General features: G+C 44.9%; 1 protein-coding gene and 1 pseudogene across 1 annotated transcript in view; both read right to left on the reverse strand.

The window, feature by feature from the left end:
• Window positions 1-21,474, reverse strand: part of CPNE4 (copine 4) — a 392,000-nt gene that overhangs the window by 182,612 nt on the left and 187,914 nt on the right. The window contains exon 2 of the mRNA XM_075548957.1: window positions 15,855-16,034. Coding sequence (XP_075405072.1) covers window positions 15,855-16,034 — 180 coding nt within the window. The remainder of the gene's footprint in view (window positions 1-15,854; window positions 16,035-21,474) is intronic.
• Window positions 3,745-8,585, reverse strand: LOC142444692 (oxysterol-binding protein-related protein 9 pseudogene; annotated as a pseudogene).

Genomic DNA, 21,474 nt, shown 5'->3' on the forward strand with positions numbered 1-21,474 from the left:
GCAGGTTGGTTTGTGTGGCAGGTGGGGCTCTCTGTGTGGGTGGACAGATCCAAGGGACGCTAGAGACAAGGTCTGGGGCAAAGCAACCAGCCTTGAAGGATTACACTGGCTTAAAAAGGATACACAGCCATAGCTGTGTTTCAGCATTGGCGTATTTGGTCTTACAAATCATCTCAATTTGAGATCTCCTATTCTTTTCCCCTGGCCTCCTGTGGAACAAGGAGAGGAGGTGTGCTGTCATGAGTGCATGTAGGCCCACTCTACTGGCCATTAAATACCCCCTTAAAACAACAACAACAACTATCTTTGAGATTGCATAGATACATACAGATGCTGTTTGGGGGTGGGTGGGTACTCAGACAAGAGGAGATAGACTGGGACTAGATGAGGTCTATGATTTTGTATGAAGATAAGACCATCTTTACTGAGAGGAGGCATGGGTAGAAGCATGCCCTGAAAAGGCTGAGAATGCAGGAAGGGTGCTTCCTGTTAGACACAAATGGAAGACAGATGAGAATTATTGGGCTGGGACCAAGCTATCCCAAGCCCTCCCTCTACAGAGGTGGTCATGCTTCACAGAAGGGTTAAGTAGCATACTCATGATCACACAGAAAGGAGGGGACATACCTGGGAGTCAGGAGTCCTGGTCCAGAGCATAATAAAGGGAAGTTATAGGTAGAAAACGGATCCCTAGTGGAGCCGCAGTGAAGAGTTTGCCTACTCCACAAGTCAACCATTTACACTGACCAGGGACCCCTCAGGAGAAAAGACCTGGGTGACCCGGTTGTGGAAGGATAGTGGCTGTTAGATGCTCTCAAGTCAGTGCTGACTCATCGACTTACAGTGATCTCATGGACAATGGAATGAAACACCGCCCGGTCCTATGCCATCTTCACCATGGTGATGTTTCGGTCCATTGTTGCAGCCACTGTGCCAATCCATCTCATTGGAGGTCTTCCTCTGTTTTGCCGACCCTCTTCTCTACCAAGCCTTATGTCCTTGTCCAGGGTTTGACCTCTCCTAACAACTTGTCCAAAGTATGATCAAGTCTCATCGTCTCCATTCCAAAGAAGCAGTCTGGCTGCACTTCTTCCGACACACATTTCCCTGGAGGTCTCAACCTCACAGGGCAGTTCTATTTCATCTGAGTAAGAATGGAGGGCAAGAAAAACAGCAACAATGGTATTAAAAGCTGACACCAAAGAAAGCAGAGGGATTTTCCTAGGGCTTGAATTTAAGATTATTTGCCTGACCAAGACAGCAAGGGAAAAGGCAAAAACTAATTTAATCTTCATGGGAAACCCAAGGGTTTCCTTACCCACAACTGCCCTATGTGAATCTCCTCTGACTATTAACTGAACAGTCAGCAGCGAGAAGGTAAGACCACATCCCAGGGACTTCTTGCCAACCTCCAGTAGCTGAGAAGATGGTTTTTATTTAGGACATCTTTCATCATGCCTGTGGCTGCTGATTGCAGTCCTGCAAAGGCAGGGAAAGCTTTTCAAGGGAGAGGCTGAAGGGAAATGAATGGCCCGCTCCCATGTGTAACTTGACTTTCTAAGGCCATTCATTATATGCTGAGGACATGAGATGTTTTCCCGTGACATGTGGGATCTTGTTGGAAAGCACCCTCTGCATCATGGTGTCTGCTTTGTCCACCTGTTGGGTCTGTTCTGATCAGAGCCAAATCCATTTTCATCACTGTGAGCTCGTGTGCTCGTGTGGACCATTTACTTGACTTAGTCTTAATGTTCATCTGTGTGAGCAATGAAACGAATAGTCCATGTACTGGAGGGGAGAAAGTAACCCTAATCTCCACCATGAACAGAAACTTCAGACACTGTACTTTCCCTGCGGAATATAAATCGGACAGAGCCATGACTTCCCTACCCCAACCACCACACCCAGTCCTGGAACCTAGATGTCTTTTTTGTATTTTTAACCTCCTTAAAGTCTCCAGAGAATGACCCTGCTCATTAGTTCCTTTCATAATTGAAACGAGCCGTGCCGGGTCTAAAACTTACCTTTTGCAGCATTTCACATAGGATTTATTCTGAGGGTCAGTAGGTTTACCTGTTGTTTTCAATCTTATTTATCACTTGACATGCTGCTGTCCAGAGGAATTAACATTCTTACCCTACACTGTCAGTCAAGGCCAGTTGTCTTTGCCAACTGAAGAGGCGAGAATTTCCCTTCACGGTCAAATCACAAACCAGGGCACCCTTGAAATGTGTACAAGGTGCCTTGGGAAAGAGATGAACCCGCAGGTGTGCAGTTCCGTGGTCTATGAGACAGGAGGGATGAGGCCAGGGAGAGAGGGTCCCAACCAAAGGGAATGGCCATCATGAAAGCAGAGATGGGCGAGAGGACTCCTGCTTTCTTCCGGCTTCCCTGAGATTTGGAGAATTTTAGAGTTACAAGCAACCTCAGCTGCTGAAGCCCATCAGGTAGCTTCCACCCACCTGGGTTTTCTGCTCTGAGACTCTCCCTCCTTGCCGTTAGCTGGGGACAGTCAAATACTACCCGAGGGACGCTGGTCCTTATTACTAGCTCCCACTGGTCGAAAGTTGCTTTTAAAAAATACATTCTGTATCAAAGATTTTGATAAAATGATTGTGGTAAGTGTATAGGTCACACTCCGGTTACCATCGCAATATTTGTCATGTGGACAACTTGGTGACCTCAGCGGGGCTTTTCTTCCGGGAGCAGAAATCGCAATTTGGGTCCCATGTTCCGAGATGAGTCCTCGTTCCGCCTTTGGGAAGGAGACACAGCCATCAACTTCTGTGCTATCCTGTAACTTTATACATGTTTGAAACCAGTCCGTGGACAAATGCCACGGCTCCTCTTCACGTGCCCGCGTTTCCCCAGACCTCTGAACACGTCCCGGACACAAGATGGGCTGTTGAGATTTCTTGCGCCATCCCCGACATAAGTTCCAATTTGCCCGCTGATTGTCTCTGCTTCACTGATTCCACTCACACCGTTCTCTCTGCAGGCTCTCTGTTGACTAAGCTGGTCCAGCGCCTAGCCCCGCAGGAGGCTCTGGTTTCCCTGGTTATGTAACATTTGACCACAAAGAAAGGCTGGGAAGAAAGACTGCTCTCTCGGTTTGCCTCCTCATCTAATTTAAGAGAACCTCTGTTCCCACTTATTAACACCTCCCCCCCTCCAACCAGGGTGCTCCAAAAAACCCCAAACTCAATGCCCTCGGTTTACTTCTAACTCAGAGCCATCCTACAGGACAGTGCTGATATGCTCTGATGGGTTTCCAAGCCTGTATGTTTTTTATTTATTTCAAAAAGACTGTAAGGGTTTATGGGCACAGAAAGCCTCATCTTTCTCCCAAGGGGCTGCAGGTAGTTTTGAACTGCTGACTGTGTAGTTAGCAGACCAACACATCACTATGCCGCCAAGACCCTAGGACAGTGTTTTGTTTAAATGGGGATATCAGAACCTGGGGATTTGTTAGAAATGTCAATTGTTGGTTGTCTTTCTAGATCTACCGAGTCAGAAATGAAGAGTGGGTGGGACTATGCCAGCAGAGTACGGATAACACGATAACAGAGAGGAATGGTTAATTTTTCTAACCACCACCCTCCCGCTTCCTGGATGAAAGGATGACTCATCTTTGAAGCAGAAGCGGAGAGAAACCCCAAGGACCTGGGAGGAGCTCATCCGAGCTCTGTCTGAAGGCGCAGAGGCCGCCAAGACCAGGTGCGTCAGAGGATGGGGCACGGAGACTCAGAGCTGAGACCAAGGATAACTTCTCATCTGGCCTGAGGCTATGGGCCTGGGAGCAGAGCAACACGCAGGCTGGCTTCCTAGCCCGTGGAGGCAGAAGCGCAGGACCACATGGCTGAGAGACTGAGAACTGGAGAGAAACTTGCAGCTGGCTGAGGAGACTAATGACTGCATCCTTCCTATTTGCCGATCCTGACTTGTGATAATCCATCCATTTTTCCAAAGACAGTGAGACGCAAACTCATTCTGATCTTCCACGTTCTTCACTTTCTTCTTGATTACAGGCAACTTCTTGGTACCTATGAAGACTGTGCTGTCTCCTGTGGCAATTTTTTACATATACATGACACCATTCCATTCCCCTTCAATTGAGAAAAAAAAGATGTCTTATCATTTAGAGGAAAAAAACCTCAGAGGTAATGCTATGCGTCTTGCCCCCATAGAAAGGTTGGGTGCGGAAGATGATATTGCCCTGTTTGGGAACAATTAATACTGAATTGTCCTCTTAGCTCCTGCCAGGTCGCTGTGAGGATAGCCCTTCCATAATGATTGGGGACGCAAGAATGCAATGCTCATCGTGGTGTAGACGTGAGACACAGCCTTTATGATGTGCACCCCAAGCGACATCCCAAGGGATTTTGACTTGGTCCATGTATTGGCATTGGATTGTATCTTCTTTTTAAAACACTCAGCATCAAAAGCAGATGGGGTAGATGTTGGGAAATCTGTTCAGCCACAAAGGTTACACTGTTCTTGGAAACCCACGGAACTGGTCTTCTGTAACAAGCGCTGTGCTCTCTTCAGTGTTGTTTGGTGAGGTCCAGTCACCCTGAAAGATCCCACTCACAATGGGGTTGTGTGGTTTCTAGACAACGGATTCTTTCCTTCCTTCACGACAGACTGAGAGGTCACAAATGCTGACAAAGAGGTCCAGGTGCGCACAAAAATCTTCACACACTTCTGAAAGAGATCTTCATTCAAGAATGAATGTTGGAAGAACTACCCTAGTAAGATGCATTCCAAACTGAACCCAATGCAGGTGAACACTCTGGTCCTCTTCTGCCTGCCTCCTGTTCATCATCCCTATTGTCATGGGAATAGAAAGGTCAGCATCACATGTTCCATTGGGCAAGGAGGAATGAGCGATTCTATGATAGCTGGGTGCTCTGGGTCATTTCCTGAGCTGCTGCCTATCAAGACTGAGGCAGAGCCAGAGGCATCTATGAAGCGCTTTAGGGAGGGGCCACATGGATGGAAGTCATCAGCACCCAAGCCTTCATCCAAGTTACTGGAGGGAGAGAAATCTGGGCCTGCATGTGGAGACAAGCTGACAGGGTGTGGAGACGTTAGACTGCTACATGGTGGTGAGTGTCCAGTGCCTGTAGGCAAGACAGCCTGGGAAGGCGTTGGGCTGAACGCAGGTTCCAAGAGACTAGGTTGATACATTGCACCCATGGGATTGATAGTACAGTCAGCAATCTGCAGCAATACAAGGAACGCAGTGTTTGACGGATTCCACGGTGATGCTTGTCTGTGTGAGAGTTTCAACTTCCGTTCTCTGTTCAGCATCTTTGCAGTTTTGAAACGTGTCACCAGAAGGCTTATATTAGTCTATCAAAATTTGTAGCTAAGCATCCACTTCGGTAAGTTCCTTACCAAAGTCTTGGACACTAGGAACAAGTCTTGAATCTAAGCTTTTGCAAATGCCCAGCAAGAAAGCCAGTCACCAGGGCTCCAGCCCTCTGTGCCGCCTGGGGAGGGAGCCAGGGCTGCTCCTGTACACGCCTTTTCCTGCCCACCCCCCATGACTGAATCCCTGGGCCTAACAAAAACTATTTCTGAGATAGAGTGTTTGATGAATGAAGAAGTAAACAAACATGAGGATAAATAAAGACACTGGCAAACAATGAAGGAGAAAATGAACACACCGAACTGTAGAAGGTTGGCTTGCTCTTGTGGAGAAGGAGAGACCATGTCTGTATGCCCTCCATTGGACGGGGCTCAAACGGGATGTTCTTTCTTCCCTCCCTCTGGCCAATGGAAAGCCAAGGATGGTGTGCAAGCTCTCCCAGAGAAGCGCACAGTTTCTGAGCACCCTGTGTCCCTGTGATTCACTCCCCCCCCCCACCATCCATCTGCCAAGAACGCTCAGTTCTGCCTCCAGTCCTGCTGAGGACACGGACCTTCTTTGGCATTTTCGCTCGGTGCTAAGTCACTTGCTGGGCTTGTAGCCAGCGTGGTGGCCAGCGCCGGGTTGCAGCATGCTGGGAGCTGCTATTTTCTCTCCCTAAAGGCCAAGCGTCGTGTTGCATCAGAAACAGCAGGGCGAGAATGTGCCCACCTGAAACGGACGGACAGACTACCTGAAGATAAGGGGAGACATCAAACAGCATGAGATATGACAAAATAAAAATGTATAAATTAGGGTGTGAGGTAGTATCGATGAAGAACACAGCTTTCCCCCAGATCCTGGATGCTTCCTCCCCCCAACTACCATGATCCGAATTCTACCTTGCAGGGCTGGATAGGACAGAGGCTGTACACTGGTACATATGAGGGTTGGAGGTACAGGGAATCCAGGGTGGATGATACCTTCAGGACCAAGGGTGTGAGGGACGATGCTGGGAGAGTGGAGGGTGAGTGGGTTGGAAAGGGGGAACTGATTACAAGGATCCACATGTGACCTCTTCCCTGGGAGAGGGACAGCAGAGAAGGGGGGAAGGGAGACTCCGGATAGGGCAAGATATGACAAAATAACGAGGTATAAATTACCAAGGGCATATGAGGGAGGGGGGAATGGGGAGGGAGGGGGGGAGGAAAGAGGACCTGATGCAAGGGGCTTAAGTGGAGAGCAAATGCCTTGAGAATGATTGGGGCAGGGAATGTATGGATGTGCTGTATACAATTGATGTATGTATATGTATGGATTGTGGTAAGAGTTGTTTGAGTCCCTAATAAAATGTAAAAGAAGAAAAGAGAAAAAAATGATTAGGGCAAAGACTGTACAGATGTACTTTATACAATTGATGTATGTATATGTATGAACTGTGAAAAGAATTGTATCAGCCCCAATAAATTGTTAAAATAAAAAAAAAGTATAAATTATCAAGGGTTCATGAGGGAGTGGGGAGCGAGGAGGGAAGGGGGAAATGTGGAACTGATACCAAGGGCATAAGTGGAGAGCAAATGTTTTGAGAATGATGAGGGCAATGAATGTACAAATGTGCTTTACCCAGTTGATGTGTATAGGGATTGTACTGAGAGTTGTATGAGCCCCCAATAAAATGATTTAAAAAAAAAAGGAATATCAGAGGATGGTCTTCAGGACACAGGATCTGAATTAGTGACTCCCTTGACAGATGATCTGAGAAGTTCCTTTATCTCCTGTTTGTATCTTCTTAGTTATCGCAAGATGAGAATCAGAATGCCTGCCCAAAGTATTTAATAAATCAGACTTAAAACCATATTTACTTCTAAGTAATCTGTGAAGAATAAATATTAGAACACAAACACACACGTGCGTGCGCGCACACACACACACAAACACCACTTTGGATCCATTAACTAAAAATAATCCTAAACAAATGTAAATGAAAACAATAAGCTCCATTTTACTAATTACTCGAGGTTGGGGTGCTTCATCATAATGCCTTTGCGCTTTACTGAAACAATATTGGCTGCTACCAGTGTTGAGTCTTCCCACTATTTCCCCAGATTTCCACAACCTCAATAATAACTTGTTCATCCTGAGCGCGGCCTCTGTTCCGGGGCTCTGTGGAGCACGTGACCAGCATTCTCTCATGTGGCCCTCACCTTATTCCTTGACGTCAGCCCGGTTATAGCCTTCATTTTACAAAGGAGAAACACTGAAGGTTAGGCAGCTGGGGAAAAATGCCTCTGAACATACAATTAGAGAATGACTGAGCTGGCATTTGAACCCAGACCGCCAGGCTGCACATCCAGTGCCCCTGAGCCTCTACAGCAGGGTCTCTGCACATGCCACTGCTAGGGTTCTGAGACGCGCCGGGCCCCGAGCCATTTCACATCATACTAAACAGTCCGATGGAGGCAGCAGCCTTTAAACACTGGAGCTATGGAGAAGGAGGAAGTTGATGGCTTTCCTTTTTGTTTGATCCTACTGGCGAGAACAATTTAATTTTGGAATTTTACAGCCCAGAGAAAACCTTTTCTTTATGCAAAGGCACAACATGTGTGAGCATTAAGGGCCCAGAAACACTGCCAGCCCTTCCTATAACTCTATTCCCAATGCATCTGTCCGTTGTGTCTCTCTACACACCAGAATAATTCAACTCGGGTTTGGATTTGAAGACATCAGGCTGACACTTTCATCTTTGAGAGAGAGTAAGAAGGAGAAGTCTTTACACACTTGAGAATGTTTGAAGGACCTTCCAAAGCATCTTTAATGGATATCCTTGAAACAGACACTCATCCATCTCTTTGAGAGATGTCATCCACGTCCATGCTTCTAAGCACCACCTATGGGCATCAGCTCCCAAGCCTGTAACTCTGCTTCATAGCCATGCAATCAGATAAATCTGGATTCCCAACAAAAATCTTGGACTTAAAATGTCAGCGCCAAATTACATCCCGCCCCCTATCTGATTTCCTCTCAAAGACAGCCAAATTGGTCCTACAGTCCGTAAGACAGATTTCTTTACGCTCCCTCCTCTTCTCCCCCACCCAGTCTCTAAGGCTTGCTGATTTTGCTCTTGGAAGAACAACCTCCTCTGGGCCCCAATTTTCCCACTTCCATCACTGTCCTCACCTTCCTCCTGCCATTTTGACAGTTCCCAGCTCTTCTTGACTACGTGTGCACTCATGCTAACCACCTGTCCTGGGAAGGTCGAAAGGGTCTACCAAATACACGTCTACTTTTGTTTTCCTCCCAGTCATAACCCTGAACTGCCTCAGTGCACCAGCTCCCAACTCTCCAAACTTTATAGAAAGGTGCTTGAAAACACGCCTGGCCCTGCTGCTTCTGGTCATTCTCCCTCGCATCTGGCCATCCAGCCCCGTTGAGTCTTTAAGAATCTTTGTACCAACCATTTTCCCCAGAGTTCACATCTCTCTTCTCCATTGATGAATCCCTACTCATCCTTCGAGATTCAGGCCCAAGATCATCTTTGTTGTGAGAGCTCCCTTATTCCCCAGAGATAAGCTATTTCCCCTGTAACTTCTGGGATATGTCTCTTGTATAACCCCAGTAGCATGCATTCTGATGATTCATTCACTTGTCTGTGTCTCCTACTTATCTCCTGTTGGGCTGACCCCTGTCTTTCTTACCACTAGCAAAGTGCATCCCAACCTACCCATGACACTTGCTAAATGCATGTTGAAAAGATATATGAAGGAAGAAACTTTACCTTGTTAAAATTTTTTTTCCTTTTATCTCCCATTTTCCAATTATAAATTCACCAATAAACCAATAAATTAAAGGCCTGGTTGTAGAGTGGATACAAAGGAGTACAGAACAAGATGCTGCCTTATGAAATCTGTAATCTAGCTGTAAGGGCCAGATACATGTGTATAATATAAATGATACTTACTTCATATGGTTTTAAGGAGCCAATAAGAATTAACCTCTAAAGCCACACAGAATGCATTGCCAGGTGAATGAACAGGCCCGGGTTACGGGGTTTGGGAGTCTGAGACGGTCATGGTGGGAAAGGACCACCAGAAAGATGGAGAGGACCACGTGCTGGCTCTGATTGCTCTCCCGCTCTCTGCTCCTGTTTTGAAGGTGTCAGCGTCCACTCCTCCTCTTCTCCGTGTCATCAGCTACCTTCCCTCTTGACCCAGCAGCACCACATTCAGCATGGCAGGTTTCCCGGATTCGCCCCTTCGTTCCCAGAAGGCCTCCCAGACATATATTTGCATCTCATTATCTCTGATTGGACACCTACCCTTTCCTGAACCTCTGGTCACAAAAAACAGGATCTGTTGATTGGCTCAGGGCATTCCGTGTTCGCCCCTAAAGCGTGGGAAAGGTCAATCCTACCTACGACATGACTAGGAGTATGGGTGATGGTTTCCACAGACCCCAAAAGGTACCCAGAGAATTCAGCATGTTACAAAGAGGCGGGCCAGTGTGGCTTGGCTAACCTGCTATGGGATTGCTCTGAGTAGTATGCTGCGCCGCTTATTTGCTTTATCCAAGCCAAGATATCAGAAGAGTACTCAGAATAGGCAGCCTCCCCAAGTGGCCCTTCCTTTGGCCATGGCAGAATAAACATCTTTAGCGGAAAGGCCTGGCTTCGAGAGGGTGAGTTTTTCTAATTCTCATTTTTTCTCATCTATAAAATGAGGTTAATAGCATCCTTTCTCCCAATTGCATTATGAGGGTCAAATAAAACCAGAAGGTCTTTAAATGTGTCTGGCAATCTACTTAGAAAGAGCTACCTGTAACACCCAAAAGCCTTGGTACCCAGTGATTAAATGCTTGACTGTTAACCCAAAGCTTGGTGTTCTAAGTCCTCCAGCTGCTCGGGAGGAAAAGAATTGGCAATCTGCTCCCCTAACCATTACAGTCGGGAAACTCTTCAGGGAAGCTGTCCTCTGTCTGAAAGGGTGACTTGGCATTGGTGAGCTGGAATGGACTGGTATTGGCCATTGTGTGCTGGGCAGTCATGGGCTCCTGTGCCGGGACCGCTCACTTCAAGAAGAATGGGGACCACCGCCATCATCACAAAGGGCATTTCAAGACCTATTGTGAAGTACAAAGCTGTCTGTAATTGGATGAGATCCATAATGCCCATAAGGTAGTCTCCTTAATACTAGAATATGATTATTCAAATTGATGCACCAACCATTAAACTTAATGATTAAGAAATTAATTTCTTCCATCAGAAAGTTCCATGTGAGCCATTCATTTCCTTGAAACAAATCTATCTATCTATCTATATAATACACACCAGTTTTTGTCCCTCAAAAAAAAAACAAAAAACGAGTATAAAACATTTAGAACTGAAAGGGTGGTGGTGGTGGAGCTACCTTTAGAGATGTGTACAACGGGGAAGCAATTGTAGACGTGAATAATGGGTAGAGGCAGTAAAAACATGTTAAGGTGGCTAATAGTACAATCTTAGGAACCCTGGTGGCTTAGTGGTTACATATTGGGTTGCTCCCTTCAAGGATGGAAGGTTGAAACCACTAGCTAACTCCATGGGATAAAGACCAAGCTTTCGACTCATGTGAACATTTAGTTTTGGAAACGCTACCCTGTGCTTCAGGGTCGCTCTGAGTCAGCATGGACTCAGTAGCAGTGAGCTTAGTCTAAAAGTCAAAGCCTAAATTACTTTGAGAAATGGTTGGGATCACTAGCGGCAACCCTGGCACTTCTGGTGAGGGCTCACAGGATGTAAGGCTCTGGAGAAATTCTACCATCTTAGAGATTCGAAATGGCTCCAGACAAAAATAAGGTTGCTAGAGATGTGTAAATGAGGGGCTTCTGGTGAAGTTTTCAAAGAAACTTGGTAAACATGTGATTGGACGTCGGAAGATGAGTGATACTTTTTACAGTATGGAAAGCCCCTTATATATTAGTGTATAAGCCAAGTTTTTCAGCACATTTTAATTTTTTAAATTAAAAAAGCTGTTATTGGGGGCTCTTACATCTCTTATCACAATCCATACATTCCTCCAATATGGCAAGCACATTTGCACATATGCCGCCATCATCATTTTCAAAGCATTCTCTTCCCATTTGAGTCCAATATCAGCTCCCCATTTCTTCTCCCTCCCTTCCCTGCCCACCCTCCCTGACGAACCCATGATGAGTTATAGATTATTTTTTCCATATCTTACATCGTCCTCCATCACCCCTCACCCATTTTCCCATTATTCGTCCTCCTGGAAGGGGGGTTCTAGATTGATCCTTGTGATCGATTCCCCCTATGTCCCCCCACCCTTCCCTAATCCTCCTGGTATCTCTGTTGGCCCTGAGGGATTTATCTATCCTGAATTCCCTGTGTTTTGGGCTCTTATCTGTAGCAGTATGCATGCTCTCATCTATTCCTATTTGTAAGGTAGAATTGAGGTCATGCTAGTGGGGAAAGGAAGCACCAAAGAGCTAGAGGAAAGTTGTATGCACCTTGGCTCATCTCTTCCCTGTGACCCCTCTGTGAGGGGATGTCCAATTGTCTACAGATGGGCATTGGGTCTCCACTCCATGCTCCCCCCCCCTCCCATTCACTTTAGGTATGGTTTTATTCTGGGTCTTAGATGCCTGAGACCTGATCCCTTCAACACCTCATGATCACAGAGGCTGGTGTGCTTCTTCCATGTGGGCTTTGTTGTTTCTCAGCTAGATGGCTGCTTGTTTATCTTCAAGCCTTTAAAACCCCAGGTGGTTTATCTTTTCATAGCCAGGCACCATCAGCTTTCTTTGCCACATTTGCTTATGCATCCATTTTGTCTTCAGTGACCATGTCGGTAAGGTGAACATCACAGAATGCTGGATTGTTAGAACAAAGTGTTCTTGTGTTAAGGGAGTACTTGAGTTGAGGCCCAATGTCCATCTGACCTTGCCTCAATTCAGCACATTTTTAATGCTGTTTTTATGGTAAAATTAGGTGCCTCGGCTGATATTCAGATTCGCTTATACTCGAGCATGTAGGTTACTTATTTGAATGATGGTGAAATGTGTGGTAGAAGGCCCAGCTTGTAAGTTATGAACTTACATATGTGGCTAAGGAGATTTATGAAGAAATCTCCTTAAAAGAAACTATGTGGTTCCCACTTTCTGCTTCGAGTAAAATTAGTGAGGAAAAAGAGAATCCAATATTGAACCCTGCAAAATGAAGATGAAACTTGAGGATTTAGACAATTCTGATGTACAAACAAAGGACATGTGTCCTAGAAATTTCACCAAGGACATGGCTCCACATCTTTTGTTAATGAGATGAAACCTGTGATTATATAACCAACCGGCACAGCAGAAAATCCATCCGCTTAGACAAAAAGGGACATTTCAAGAATAAAAAGAGATAATGCTGTCCACCTCTTAGACTTTTACAGGAAGGAAATAAGCCAAATGAGCTACAACGATTTTCCTGCAGAGGGAAAAAAAAAGTGCCCCCCTCCCTTCTCCCCAAACAGCTTAGAAGCACAGGAAGTAGAGTTGCTTCGTTCTTGGCCTCAAAGCATGGGGCAACATCCTCAGAGGTATCAAAGGTTAGAGCCACAGCTTCCAAGACCTCCAATGTCCTGCCTTGACCAACTTGGTTTCTGGGATGTGGGGCTGCCATTCGGTTTGGTCGAGAAAATGGTTCCAATGCCCCTAACTGAGGGGCTGGGACGGCCCCTCTACTAGAGCCAAGGAGACAGAGTGACCACTTGATGGGCTAGCAGACGGGGGCTTCGCAGAGCCAAAGTAGCAGAGTTGCCATCCCAGTAGACCTTCAAGGTGGAGCTGAGGGTCCTCCATGTAGAATCTAGAGTCTGAGACCAACACTGGGGTCTGGAGGGCAGGCCATTGGCAAGGTGGTCTGAGAACAGAGGATTCTTTTCCAGGTTTGATGATTAATGTAATTTTTTTTCTTAGATTCTGGACTTGCTGAGTTTCTGTTATCTCCCATTTTGCTCCTATTTCTCCTATGTGCGATGGGAATGTTTAATTTGTACATGCAAATCACTTGCATTCTAGGTTACACAAGGTCACAGACAAAGAGGAATGTTGTCCTCAGATGAACTATACCCACGTCTCACCCATATTTGATTTAGATGCTTCAGATGATATTATTCTGGACCTGGATTTGATTTAAGAATTTTACAATGATGTGGTGAGGTGAATACATTTTGTAGATGGTGAGAGTGTGGCATTTCAGGGGTAAAAGGATGGATATTATGGATTGAATGTCCCCCCCCCCCACTACCAAAGATATACAGTTGGGAGTAATTTTTTTAAATGTACAGCCTCTATGCCTGTGGTTATTAAAACCTTCTTTTGGGAATATGTAATCCTTGTCATGTTACGGAGTCAAGGTGAGTGGAGAGTGTACTTTTAGCTGATCTGTGAGAACCTACACAAGGGATTAAACAAGCAAGCCAGGAGATGAGAGTTGGGGGAAGATAGATGGTAAGCCACAGAAAGAAGCCCCAGAAGCAGAAGCTCGAGAGGCAAGGACCTTTCTCCAAAGCAGCCCAGAGAGAAGCCTTCCTCCAGGTTCACCACTTCTAGCCTCTTAAGGGGAGAGAAATAAATTTCTGTGACAGAAGCACTAGCTACCTGAGGCAGTGCCTTCTGTGTACGTGCCTCCCCCGAGGTCATCGAGCACGATGTCCGGCACAAAGTAGAGAGTCAAGAACGTACTGACTGTTGGAATGCCTTATGGGCCTTGTGAGCGACTACAGACGTATGTTTTACAAGGCCATTCTCATAGACAAAAATTAAAGATCTTTTACCCATAGGCTTCCTGCCTAAACTGACATCTGTTTCTTCCAACAGATGCAATTTTAATTATTTTATTTATAAATTATTCCATTTCAAATCCACAAATAATTCATTTGTTCACTACCTACCAATTGAGCCCAGTGCCTCACAAGGTTCTGGAACTGTCCGCTATCAACTCTTCTGGAAAACCATGAGATATTCCAGAATCTCCCTGGCTCCCTTACTTGTATTTTCACATGACCCCTTTGCTTTCATTAAAAGAATAAGAACCAATCTTATCGAATCCTGCATCAGATTTGTTGAAGGAGTACCATGGGTTTTGTCTATTTTGTCACTTGGTGCCCCAAAAGAAATTCCGTTTGTGATAAGTGACAGAAAACCCAAACCAATCTCACTGTCATTCAGTAAATGCTGACTCAAGGCAAGATATAAATATAACAAATATGCACATTTCCCATTTCTTTTCCAGGTAGTTGCTTTCTCATGAATCCCTAAAACAGATTCTTTAATTGGTTTTGGGGTATCTGTGGTTTAACTAAATTGGGAACCCCCTTTGAGTAAAATGCGTTCACAAGGGCAAATACAAAATTAAGTGCAGAGCCTTAGAAGGGGTCCTGTGTAAACCTCACAGGTTGCATGGTAAGTTAGTGTCTGTTGCTGACAGCCCGGTGGTTCCAGCCAGAACTCTAGTGTGTCCATTCGATCACTGCGCCTTGTTATTCGGCTTTCTTACTTGGAAGGTTTCTTTTTCCCCTCTTCAATATGTGAGTCATATTCCTCCCAGCCAAACAAATAAAAACTTGGGTTCACAAATTACCTATCCCTTAATGTCTTCTTTGATTCCACTCAGCAGAAAAACTCTCCCTTCCCCAAGGATCACATCCTATGTGTGAAGTCGAGGGCAGCCTGTCTGAGTGTCTCTGAAGATACATAACATGACGTCTCTATTTGGTGAGCATATGTTCTACCTTATTCAGTTAGCTTGTTTGCTTCCTTAGCACGGGACCGTTTCTTTCTTTAGTCCCCTGCTAAGGCCTGATAACAATCTGGGCCTATCAGGAAGGGAAAGAAAGGGGAAAGATGGAATTGATTTGTGACAATGGGGTTTGGAGGCAGGAGGACCTAGTCTCCTCTACTAACTCTGCCATGGATTATTGTGAGCTCTAGCTCTGAGCACTGTGTTTCCTCACCCATCAAAAGGATCAAGTAATGCTATTTTTATCACACGATTTCTGTGAGGGCTAAGTAAAATCACTTATTTATAAACTATCTAGTTAGCCCCTCCCTGGGGCTGTTTGGGGCAGCAGAAGCTTGGAATAGATGTAAAAATGCACCCATGCCTCAGACTTTACCAACTGAAGGTGGGAAATGGAACTCTGATAGAATAGGACGATGCCAGCCACATGAGCAGAGCAAGCCGCAGAGCAGGTGCTCTGTAGACAGCGGTTAAATAAATGGATGACGTGATGAGGAAATCCAGGAGAGAAAGTGATACATTTTGCAAAATCGGTAACTGTTCACAAAGTTGCCGCAGCATCCCCAGTATGTAGCTGACACGACAGTAGCTGGGAAGTTGAAAAATGTCACAGGTGGAAGGAAGGTGAAATCAGCAGGAGAAAGCGAGTAAGGGTTGCTTAAGAAAAGGAGGGAAGAGGAAAGCCCAGGACAGGGAAGGTGGGAACTGTGTCAGGTAACTCACCTGGCCAAGGGTGCACTCCATGCCCCCAAGGAAGTCGGCCTCCTTCAGCCCGTTGTGGGTACTGCTGATGTCATGGACCTCAAACCGCAGGCGCTGCACCTCTTCAAAGTAAAAGTCCACAGTAAAGAGTTTTGAGTAGACTGGGTTGATGCAGGTGCGAATCACCTCTGTTCTGTCAACCTGCAGGGAGAGAGAATGAGTAAATGCATCTCAGGGTACCTCCCTTGGAAACCACAAATGCCTCTCACTGAGTCCAGGCTCACCAAGGAAAACAACGAGAAAATCCACAGGAAAGCACCTCAGAGAGGGAGCCAGGGAGGAATATATGATCAGACATAATTTTCAAAAGATACCTTAACATTTGCAGATTTAGAGCATGTCCTATACTAGGTAACTGAGAAGCGAGTGGATCAATTATTAGCGGCTGCCTGGAGCCTTGGGGATGAGAAAGCGTCTAAGGGGCAAGTCTGGGCGCAGGAGGAAAGAAATCTGTAATTGATTAGCGATATCTGATGAGCTCCGTAATGGCATCTTGGGTGTCCATTCTAGCTCATCCTACTCTGAGATGAGTTTTCGATCTCATGATGCTCAAAGTAATGAAGTGGAAAGCCATTAGACTGAATATAAAGATAACTGCCTTAGGTCTCAACTCTACCCTTTATTAAGTGTGTGTCAATTGCCTGGTCTCAGTTTCCCCCTCAAGGTTAGGAGTAGAGGATGCACGACCACTTTCTGGGCTCGATAAAGAACCGGAGCACACGATGAGGACCCTATGATTCCCCCTTTCCTCGTGTAGGAGTAACCTCGGTGGATCCCACTTTGCCCCCACTTTGCTCTCCTCTGTCAGGTTCAGCGCTCCAGCAGAATGACCTCTGTCGGGTTACATTTCTTAATCTGCTGTGTTCCCAGAGATCTGGTTGGAATTAGGCAAAGGGAGGACTTGGAAGGAGAGTGAAACGCGGAGAAGAGAGAAGTGTAGAGAGTGGCTTCGTGCAAGACACATACGCACGTGTGCACACACGCACACGCAGCTCTGCCACTAGATTCTCTTGCACAGAGGGAACGCTCAAAGGGATCTGAGGACGCACCATAATCACTTCCTGCTACTGCGGACTCCTAGGCTTTGTCATCCTTTGTTAACGCCCTTAACCCTTTCTAACCCTCTGCCATTGAATGGATTCCTACTCGTGCAGACCCTATCTAAAGTTTCTGAAACAAAATCTCTAGAGGGGCCGACAGCCTCATCCTGCCCCCGAGGAGTGGCTGATGGGTCTGCACCGCCAACCTTCTAGTTGGCAATCCGCTGCTTACCTGACAGCACCGCCTGCTCATGCCCCAGAAAGAGTTTTACATTCGAGACAATCATCTGTTTCCTGATGGAATCCTTACCACAAAATAGGTTTTTTTCTATGTCACAAGTCAAAATACACCATTTTTACTCTAGGAAGCCTTAGAGACGAACCTAGAGGTGACCGACACTTCTGCGGCACCTCCCCATTGGAGTTTCCATCTTTCTTATTCTAGAAACCAACTGGAGCCTAGATGCACTGCTGCCATTCAGAGACAAATATGGTTTCTTGGCTATTTGGCAAGTTTCACTCGTTAGTACAAATTATGAAAACCATTTCCTCCACTTTCATATTAGTAAAGGAGACAATTTATCAATGAAACGAAAGGCAGTCTTAGACACTAGTGTGCACGTGCCACCTTTTCCAGCCCCCACTCCTCCCCCAAAAAGTAATACTCGCCGAAGCCATTCCTCACACTCTTGAATTCCATGAGTCTTCCCTGGTCCCATACAATTCCATGAGAAAGAGAGTTGTTCTTAATCAACAACACGGGCCATTCTTAGAATGTGGAAAGGAGAATGAGAATTTTGTTCTGGCTAGGTTTCTGTGCAATAGATATTAAAAACAAACTTATCCACTCTGGAAGAGTATTTTAAAACAAGCTACTATTCAGGCAAATAGGCTATTTGGCTATTCTGGGCTCCCATAAATACCAAGCTTCTGTTGGAACAGAGTTTTGCATTTTTATATAATGTTCATTCTAGGGACAAGAATGATTATGCTATTCTCTGGGTACCACAATTTCCTACATAAGTTTTTTTTATTTGGCCAGAGAACATGATTTTAAATAACAGGTATAATTCTGAGGTCACAAATCATTAGTTTTCAGACTCAAGCTACCTAGAGATGTTTTATTTGTTCCACTCAAAATGTTTTCCTCTTAACTTACCAATATGAAAAAGTTGATGGATACCCATTCTCGCTAATATGGGCTTTCTATCTCACGGTGACCAAAGGAATGACGTGGAGCGCCAGCAGCATGAACACGGACATTACTGCCTTAGGTCTCAAGCCTACTCTTTAGTAAGTGGGCACTGCTTACCCATTCATTTGCTCCCTTCTTAGGGAAATGGTACTAACATCTAGTAACCTTGGACATATTCCGAGATGGCAATGATTGGAGGTTGTCTCATTCAAACAGAGCAGTCATTCCAAGTTAACAAGATCCAGTGCAGGTCTCCTCCTCTCCTTGAATTGCCTCACCGTGTACCTAGAGACATTTGCAACATCTGGTGCAAATTCATGGAACGATGAGCATATGAGAATTAATTATATGTATGCAATGTTTTTTGATAGAAGACTTCAAAATAATCCCTAAAGAATATTCTCCAGGTGGGTCTGACATCCTCAACTGAGACCTAGAAAGGTATCTTCTCTTTTTGTAAGATAAGAGATCGAAATGTTGGGTTTTGTTTCTCTGCTTTGTTATAGTGACCATCATGTCAACTCAACTACCTTTTGCATAATGAAGGAAAAGTGGGCCGGTCTGCGCCACTTGCATGATTGTTAGGAAGTGTGAGTCCGGGGTTGGCATTCTACCTTCTGATTACTAAGGTTCTGAATGTCTTCCAACTTGGTGAGGTTCATCTTAAAGCATGATTATGAGGGGACTTCAAGAGAGTTCTTAGGAAATTCCATGACCTTTTCCTTCCATGAACTTTATGAAGTCCCTTTGCATTGACAATATTCCATTATGATCTATAGGCATTTATTAATGAATTTTCACCAGATCTTTCTTCCTGTCTTAGTCTGGAACCCCTGCTGAAACCTGTCTACCATGGTGGAATATTTGGGTATGTAATTATCAATAGCACAGCTTTCAGTATCAACTATAAAAAAGTAACAGATGGGTGGTTGGCAGAATTGATTCTTGATTTGCAAACAAGGGGCCTCACATTGATAAAAAGTTCGTGTTGGCATCAAGCCACACAACACACTTTAGATATGTATTCCAGGAAACTGTCAACGTGCAACAGTAAGCAACCTTTTTATATATTTTTAATTTTAGGGAAATTACTGACTGGATAGAAAGTACATAATAGCTGCAATAGATAGGTCATTTCCAAAGACAATCTTCGAGCAAGTAAGAATTCCAAGAGAAGACGCACTTAGGAAAAGATGATGGAAGAAATGCTAGCAATACTAAATGCATATTTGAAAGGTGCTGCAAAACATTCAGTTTTGTAATTTTCTTTGAAACACAACCTTTGTAGTTGGAAACCACCAGCCACTCCACAGAGGAAAGATGAGGTTTTCTACTCTCATAAAAAAGTTACAGTCTTGGAAACCCACAGGTGCATTTCCACTCTGTCCCATATCTTGTAGAAAAATGATTGGGCTATGTGACGGGTGTGTATTTATTTATTTAATGTTACATTCTAACAGGTGTGCAGTTATATTTAACTGTGCTTTAAAGTTGAATTTTCCTAATGATTGAAGGCATCTTCTTATGATTATTTACCATCGGTTTACCTGTTTGGTGAAGTGTCTGTTTAAATTATTTTCTTCTTATGGCAACATAGGAGGTAAGTACTAACCCTGGTCGTGTTGTGGTTACACATTGGGCTGTGATCCCTAAGGTTATCAGTTCAAAACCACCAGTCACTCCTTGGGAGGAAGACGGGGCTTTCTACTCCCATAAAGAGTTACAGTCTTAGATATTCCAAGGAACTGTCCTACTCTGTCCTATAGGGTCGCTGTGAGGCGGCATCAACTCGGCAGTGAGTCTGAGGTGGTTTTTTTCCCTCTTAACTATTATTAAACTCTCTTACCAAGTGGCAGAGGTGGGGTTTGAGCCCAGGTTTGAACCCAGAGTCTATGTGGCTAACATCAAATGATAGCAAGCCCAAAGAAATTCCAACTCCTTTGCTGTCTTGTCACTTCTGACTTACAGAAAACCTGCAGGTCCAAGTAGAAATGCCCTTGAATTAAAGTCAATGGAGTAACTTTATCCCAATGAGTCAAGATTGTTACCCTTGAATATTGAGTTCTTTTAAAAACTTATCTAAGAACAAACGGGCTTCAGTTATTTTAAAGCAGAGATGAAAAGACCGGGCATGGTCAAGGTATTGAAGTTAATGGGAGCGAGAAAAGCAGAACAGAAATACCCAGTGCTGACATGTGTGAAGAGTGTCATTAATGTCACTGATCATGACATTTAAAAACTGTGAAATAGGCGTGAGACTTGCTGTGTATATTTTCACTCTCCATAAAAAAAGGAAAAGTAAAAGAAATTGATGTCAGTTACTGAAAAGTTCAAGGTTTGTGGGACATGGATGAGCTTTTATCATTGGGGCAACAGGTGCTGTCGGGGAGCCTGGCCTGCTGAAGGATGACATCATGGGCCAAAGTAAGACATGTAGGTCTCCAGGGCAAGCTTCCAATGGCATATGCCTTCAAGATAATAGTCTGGAAGCATTTGTTCCATATATATTATTGAGTGAGTATGGAGAGAAACTAGCTACCTTCCCATGAATAAAAAGTGGGTAACTCTCTGACGTTAAACAAGCTAGGATTTATGATAGGCAGTCTTTCAAATCATGAAACTTCCTAGGAGATATATTAAACCACATCAAATTTAGATAACAAAATAAATTCCTCAACCCCCCTAAATAGCATGACTTTAAGTGCTGGCGGCCTCAGAATTGCCTTGACCTGTAGCTGCAGCAGACAAGTCGTGGGGTCCCAGAATATCTCAGCAGAGATAGATGGCGATCATTAAACAAATTTATTTTCAATCTAACTGTCTTCTCCACGTCCATAGAATTGAAGCTAGTTAACATGCTACTGGCTATAAACTAGTTAACACGCTACTGGCTATCCACCGTGTCACGTGGAGACCTGGGATGGGTGGTGTTGGTTGCTGCCGAGCCACGTCAAGCACGTGGGAGCCTGCGGGTAGCACTCCAGGTAGCTTTTCTAGACTGTCATCTCCCTGGATCAGCTTGCCTGGCTTTTATTCCATGGAGTTGCTGAGTGGGTTCGAACTGCCAGCCTTTAAGAATGTAGCCATTCAGTGCAAACTGTTGGCACCACCTAGGACCTTAACATGAGCTTACTGGTGCTATTTCCCACCCCACCCCTCCCCCCATATGTCTACATGCCTGGCTGGCTTGTCATGTATTCTGAGTAATTCTGCTTGTCCCTTCCTAAGAATGCAAATATGTGTGATTTTTTTGTGGGCCTTATTTCTCCTTAAGTCCCCACACACAACTTGGACTGAAGTTGGCCTTGACACATCTGTCTAAGTTAGTGGTTCTCACTGGGGTGAT

The sequence above is a fragment of the Tenrec ecaudatus genome, chromosome 4 (assembly GCF_050624435.1).
Source record: "Tenrec ecaudatus isolate mTenEca1 chromosome 4, mTenEca1.hap1, whole genome shotgun sequence".
NCBI classification, from domain to species: Eukaryota; Metazoa; Chordata; class Mammalia; order Afrosoricida; family Tenrecidae; genus Tenrec; species Tenrec ecaudatus.